Below are 7,290 nucleotides of genomic sequence, written 5' to 3' on the forward strand. Positions count from 1 at the left end.
CACTGATGCCTATCCTAAACTCCAAGCCAGCATATGTGTTCGCGTTTGCCTCCAAAGCAATCGAGGTGCTTTGACTATGCCCAACACCGGGTGAGAAATGATGCACAGGAAGGTATGGGTTAAGTGGATGTTCTCAAAATGCATATCAGGTGCCATCCGGGAAATAGGATCGTTTTAGACGCTAAAGACGTGGAAAATTGTGTGAAATAGTTTTTCTCGGTTTCCTTTCCCATCACAGTGCCTGCCATGCGACTTGTGCCATCGCGGAAGGGGTTATACCACAACGAGCGAGATGAGAATGGGAACGTGATTTTCCACCTTAGCATCAGCAAAGCCATGCACACGAGAAGGAAAGTCTCCAATGGATTTTTTTTGCTGTCGTTCATTCTGATCTCCCATCGCAGAGGGCTCATGTTCAAAATGAAGGAAGAGTTCATAAAAAATGAAAGACGCTATCAAAAAACCAATTGCATTCTTGGATAAAAATAGACTTTCTGAGTAGGTAGGTTTTTTTTTCTTCAATCGAATCCATGGCAAGGAACTACGGACTTTCTACATATTGCTTAACATTCTAAGGAAAGAAAATATTGCTTGAGCAATAAGATGCCCATTTTTTATATGAGAAAGATCAAACTGTAAAAATCTAAGGAAACAGCAAAAAATAAACTAATACCGGCCGACGTCATTTTTGGCTATAAATCAAGAATCGGACGTAAATGAATTCAATCACATCCCTTTCATGATAATATTCCGTTCAAAATGCGATCGAATTCGATCGACGAAAATACCAAGAATACCGTTTTGAGTAACAAAACAAAACTTGCAGCAAACTGAGCTCATTTTCCTCAAATTGGTGAGATGAACAAGAGGTATTGGACAGCAAAAATTCAAATATTGCCAATGTACAGTTCGGATTCCGACATGGACATTAGACTACTCATCAACTTTTACGTGTAACAAATTTGTTCATTCTAACAAATCTGAAGGCTATTCTACTGGTCTTGCTCTTCTATATATAAAAAAGCATTCGAAAGTGTTTGGTATGAAGGCTTGATTGTACAATTAAAAACCTTAATTTGCCAACAAACATTGTTAGAATAATTCAAAGTCTGTCAAATCATCTACTTCAGGTTAATTATTAGAATCAGGTCTGACAGTCTACCTGTAAGAGCTGGTGTTCCTCAAGACAGCATTTTGGGATCAAAATTATTCAATATTTTCTCATCTGACTTACCTGAATGACCTCAGGGATGCCAAAAATGAAACAGGTTTTTCCGCCAAAGGACGAAGCCTACGTGTCATCTGTAGTAGATTGCAAAACAATTTGAATATTTTTTCGTCATACTTGCAAAAATGGAATATTTCTCCAAATGCTTCCATAACTCAACTTATAATATGTATTCTCATATAAACCAAAAGCTCTTTATATGAAACCTTCAAGTAGACTATTGTCACAATGAGAGAGGTTTCATTAAATTGGTCAAACGAAGTAAAGTATCTGAGGCTAATGCTTGAAAAGAATTTAACTTTTAAAAATCACATTGAGAGCATTCAAGCCAAACGTAACAAATATATAAAACGTCCACTTGTTAACAGAAAATCAAAACTTTGTCTTAAGAACAAGCTTTTGATACTCAAACAAATTTTCAGGCCTGCCATGTTGTATGCAAGCTGTTATAATGCTAGGCACACCAATTTTTCATTTCACCTTCCAGCAAAATGAATTGCTGTTACGGCTTCAGCAAACAAAATTTTACTGTAGAATCAGTAATATCGATAGTGTTTGCTGAATAGTCTAGCAAATGATAAAATTACTGAAACAATCAGCATAGCATGTGTCAAACACTTATATTTTTTATCAATGAATTTCTCCAGCAGGGGTCGCAATCAATGCGCACTTATAATGCTGTGTTTTCTATCAAGAAATATTAAAAATAATCATTATTTCGGAAGTTTTTAGCGTCAGGTAAGCATATGTTGTTGAAAGTTACGACATAATTGTGGCGTCATTGCTTTTACATGAATCCGGTGAAGTATCCACTTGTTGACTTTGTTGACAACCAAGGGCAAACGTATTATAAGCAAACAAATAATCAATTTTGCGAATAAAATGCATATGAAGTCTCGTATGAGGTGTGAAAAGATCAGCAATAGCCATGATCCACGTGATGAAGAAATTGCTGAAAGCCAGCAATCGACCTGTCAAAATTCATTTCTGTAAGTTCAGCAATGTTTCACATTGCTGGATGAATTTCTGGATTTACAGCACAAAAAACATCAGCAAAATTTGGCTGGCTTCCAGCAATAAAAATTTGGTGTGTAGGGGATTCATAATAAAATGGAACAAATCTATCTATCTATCTATATAAATAAAAATGGAGTGGTGTTTGTAGGTCACGAAATGGCTCACGAACGGGTCAACGTATTTGAATGATAATTGCTCCGTTTGGTTCCTCAAGGGTTCCGACGTGTTTGCATGTATAAAAATCCCAGGATTTTTACCGGAAAAGTAGGGAAAACGAAAGTGCACGGAACTATCATTTTGTATGGGACGATCCGAAGCGTTTTTCAACAGCCTACTTGATGGCAAGACGAAGTTTGCCGGGACCACTACCCAGACAACCAAAATGTACGTATAACGAAATCACCTGGAGGCTTTATATGTGCAACATTTCACTTATAAGATGTCGCGAAAAGGCCTTCTACGTACAAAAGTGGAGGCGATATGCGTGCATATATTATGTGATGAATAATAACATACAATGCGAGTGTATAAATATTCCACCGAGCTAACCTGTGATCTTATGCGACTTAACTGATGATAACAAATGTCGATTTGACAGCTGCTACGGATTGATTCGACTTACTTTGTACGAGTGTACGGGACGAAACAAAATGTACAAATGAACTCAGAAAAGAAGTGTTTTATGCGAGGAAGCTCATCAATCTGACGAGTTTATCAACGGTGTTTTGCGAGTTTGATGTAATTATTGCAATTGTACCGCAACCGTTCTACGGTTGAACAGAAAGCTACCGCAGCTGCCACATTACTGATTTTCTCAAAGCATCATCGATCGGTTACGATAATACCTTGGAAACCACGCTGATGACTATTGTTTTCAGCTGGTTTTCAAATCTTTGGACTCTACAAGCATACTTTGATTAGTTGATTTCGTTCAATGATGAAATGATTTTCAAGTCTGCGGTAGAACTTTGACAGCTGCGGTAGAACTTGGCGGCTACCGCAGAACGGAAATTTTTCAAACAAACCGTAATAGTATGAATAAACGAGTTGTAACATGAACTTTCATGCGACTTCTGGTTGTCTGGGTAGTGTCTAATAAAACTATTGATAATTTTAGACAAATATCGTTGCAATCTTTTTTTTGCCACGATTGATGCGGTATAAGTTAAGTTACGATGAATTTATTGAAATTTTTTTTATTGTAAGTAGGGAAAATCATCTCACCTGTAAATAACCTGAACTGCTACGTCAAATGAAATGTAATATGTTGTTAACAAAATGTTAATAAATGCTAATTTAGTTTTATCAAATTAGGATGTAAATTACAGTTTTAACAGATTATTATAACACAATTATTCTATAATGGTGAGTGTAAGGTTAAATTTTTGAAAAAAATAAACACAAAATTACTATACGTAGCAAAATTTTCTCGATTGGCCAGGAGGGTATCGCCGCCTGCCCTCCTCTGGCTACGCTTATTTCATTGATAATTTTGGGTTTGGTTCAATATCGAATGTTTGCTCAAATGTCTCGTTATGAACAGTTAATCTGCGGATATATACCCAAATGTAATATTCCAAAGTATCGTGTTGCTACAAGCCACCAGTCGAAATTATGGGCCCTCGTCCATTACCCCAGAAACTGGGAGCGTATATATTCCACTCCATTAAAAACAAATTGCCAAAAGTAAACATTTGAATTACGATCCCAGTGTGGTCCTGCCGGAAGCGCAGAAACATAAGTATTTATTTCTCCCTGCATGATTTCGCGATATGATTCTTTTGGTGGCAACGGCACCGCACTCCAAGAGGGAAACCGGAAACAGATGCTACAACAGGAACACAAACAGTCGTCAGCTGCACTCCAAAACTCTCCGAACGGTGCAACCGGGAATGGGGATTCTCTAGAAGGCGGTATCTCGTGATTCAACTTTCGAACGACTCACTCCAGCAAACGGAACAGCCTTGTGGCAGCGCCTAGCTTAAAAATATAGTTCCACTCGGAGTATTGTGGTAAAATAAATCTGAAATATGCTTCTTCGTTTCCTTCGAATGTAAAGCATACGATCGAAATTAGATAAGTTCAAAGAATTGTAAGGAATGCGAACTACTGTTATTTCGAATCAAACAAAATCTCTATTTCACTTTATTTTGGAATTAGTTATATGTTGTGCTAAAGAGGGTCATATAAATGTAACTGGTACAATTCGTCTACTTCTTGGCATTGCTGCCTCATTAGGACATAGTCTGCTTTCCAAATTGATGGTATATCACGTTAAATATCAGCAAACTGACATGCGGGTCGAATATCCGTCATCAATTTGAGAATTTTAAATTTCAGGCTTATCCTTCAAATTCATTAAAGTTTACATGAAAATGTGCACTGTGTTCTATTCTCATACTAAAACACAGTTCACACATTTTTGATGAATAAATTTAACTTTTAAACAGCAAAACTGCTGTTGATCTTTCGATCTTTCGAGCTTCACAGCCAACTTGGCAGTCAAAACGAATAATGGGCTACTTATACTACGTTCAGACCTGAGACGAGACTCGCGGAGACGGTCTTCTTTTTCTGTGATTGCTGAGTTTTTTTCTTATTCCACTTTGTGTTTATGCCAAACATGCGCAATCCGTTCAAACCCTCACATGAACCTCTCAGCAAAACATGATTGCGTTTGCATCACATCGAATCATAAATAGCCTTTTGAGTGAAATTTCGTGCCAGCAAACGTAGCAGACATTAGAAATAACAATTCTTGTGTTTTGATTTATCAGAAGCTTTGGAAAAAACTGCTCCGTCGGCTGAGGATATTAATAACAGTTTTTTGTGAATAAAATACTTCTCACTTTTGCAGCCATAAAAACGGCGGGCTGCATTTGACGTTTCGTGACAGCGGAATCTGGGCTGCATATGACGTTGATATTTTTCCTCTTCGCGAGTCTCTCTCAGGTTCAGACTAGGATATTGCGTAATATAGGCTCTCTTGATATCAGATATTATGTATCTAGTTCTCACTGGAAATAACAAGTATGACATTTGATATCAAGTAAGCCTATATTGCGTACTTAGCTCTAGTCTGAACGTAGCAGGAATATTGTAGCATTTGCATAAAGTTATATTTAACAAATGTTGCTTGGGTATTTAGCCTCAATCTAGTGTGCTCCTGGTTCTTGCTGCCTTCACAAAGTAAACCACAAAATAAACCATGTCCTTGTCATAACATGGCAACTGTTCGAGAGCAGATACTGCCCTCCGAGCAGGATTTGGAAAAGGAGAAGCAGGCCTTACTTGGATTGAAGTTCTTGGAAACAGTGAGTACTTCTTGTAACTTGTCAAAATCCATGCATAAGAAATGCTAAAGCAACTCGTATTCTTCCTTTGGTACCTTTGGCTTATTGGATTCTTGGTTACCGTGATCGATGTGCTGTTTGTCCTTTTCGATGTGACATACGATTTCCTGACGGGAAGGTCTGGAGCATGATCTGCGTTGGAATCCGCATCTTTGGCATCCGCAACGAAACGGAACCGTTACCTCGCGGAATGTTCTTCTGTGGAGTCTTCCTAGGATTCACAATAGTTTCTGTATTCTTTTTCGTGATTGTTTGCTGCCGTATTTGCAAGGTTAGTTATGTTGCAGAAGCAGTTGTATCGTCAATGGGATTCATCGCATTTGCGACATGTGGCTTTTTAGCGATGTATCACGTGGAAAAACATACTCACCTGATCGATAAAAAGGGATGGTACCACAAATTGTTCATCCTCAGCCGATTGGAGAGCATATTTTCGATGCAAACTGCCGGAATTTTTCTAGTGCATGGAGTGCTAGTGCTGGATATTATGGGCTGCATGGACAAACTGTTTGGGAGCATTCATTCGCGAGTCAGCCAGATGAGCATTGAAGGAAGAGACAAGCATGCTTACGAGCGATTGAGATTGAATCCGTTTTGGAGGCCACCGTTTGAAAAACTGAGTACGATCTGTTGTCACTCATGTGAAAGAGTTCCAGAAGAAGCAAATTAATTTATTTTTCAATTCAATTTTGCGGTTTTTCGTAATAAAAAAAAAAGAAGTTCATCGTTGCGTAAAACTCGATTATTGAGTAAACTGTCCATAAGAGTGCGGCCTAGTTCGCAAACATTCTACAAATAACACTCTTCTGCATTCTTACCATTTACTAAGAGAAACCTCAAATATTGAGACAAATATATTAAATTTAAGTGGCGAGTGAATTTTTAAATCATAATACTTCACCTTCATTTTTTCACCAATTTTATATCTCGGTTCATTTTCTCTCCGCCAAAAGACGAAGCCTGCGAGTCATTAGGTTGCATAAAAGTTTGGATATGTTTTCTTCATACTTGCAAAAATGGGAAATTTCTTCTCATGCTTACAAAACTCAACTTATAATATTCCCACATAAACCAAATGCTCTTTAAGCTTCGTTTAGACATGTTGTCACGGTGAGAGAGATTCCAATAAATTGGTCAGATGAAGTTGAGTATCTAGAGCTCAAGCTAAATGAAAAAATAATTTTCAAAAATCACATAGAGCCAAATGTATAAAATGTCTTTATACACTCATTTACAGAAAATCAAAACTTTGTGTTAAGAACTTCAAACAAAAGTTCAGGCTAGACAGGTTGTTTACTGTTTCAATATGGACTACTTGTTGTAACACTCGGAAGAAAGCTCTGCAAAGGAATGAAAATGTTTTTTTATTTTATTATTTTATTCATATATTTATCAATAAAATTCAACTTTTACTTATGCAGACTGCTCCATGAGAAATTCGAAATGAACCATAGATGAACCAAAATCTGGCATCGAAGTGTCCTCTGACTGAAATGCGAAGATTCCAAATCACATTTTCTTAAATAAATTAAATCATTCAGTCTAATATTTAGCCTATTGATAAAATTATTTTGAACCACAGGATGAGCTAATACTTGAATTGAGTTTTGTTATCATCCAACAAACACAATCATGTTCAGCAACAGTTGCAATAATTATTAGCTTTTAAGTTAAACGCAAACAAGTAAGTAA

General features: G+C 37.1%; 1 protein-coding gene across 2 annotated transcripts; it reads left to right on the forward strand.

Annotated features, from left to right (window-relative positions):
- Positions 1 to 5,313: 5,313 nt before the first annotated feature.
- Positions 5,314 to 6,335, forward strand: LOC110676318. 2 transcript variants are annotated; one of them, XM_021843729.1, is made up of 3 exons: positions 5,314 to 5,559; positions 5,717 to 5,869; positions 5,940 to 6,335. In XM_021843729.1, the coding sequence occupies exons 1-3, from the start codon at positions 5,470 to 5,472 to the stop codon at positions 5,970 to 5,972; spliced, it is 276 nt and encodes a 91-aa protein (XP_021699421.1). In that variant the 5' UTR covers positions 5,314 to 5,469; the 3' UTR covers positions 5,973 to 6,335. The 2 variants fall into 2 exon arrangements, with proteins under 2 accessions (XP_021699421.1, XP_021699420.1); XM_021843728.1 differs by having other exon boundaries at positions 5,717 to 6,335.
- Positions 6,336 to 7,290: the final 955 nt, after the last annotated feature.

Source organism: Aedes aegypti, chromosome 2 (genome assembly GCF_002204515.2).
Source record: "Aedes aegypti strain LVP_AGWG chromosome 2, AaegL5.0 Primary Assembly, whole genome shotgun sequence".
Taxonomy (NCBI): domain Eukaryota; kingdom Metazoa; phylum Arthropoda; class Insecta; order Diptera; family Culicidae; genus Aedes; species Aedes aegypti.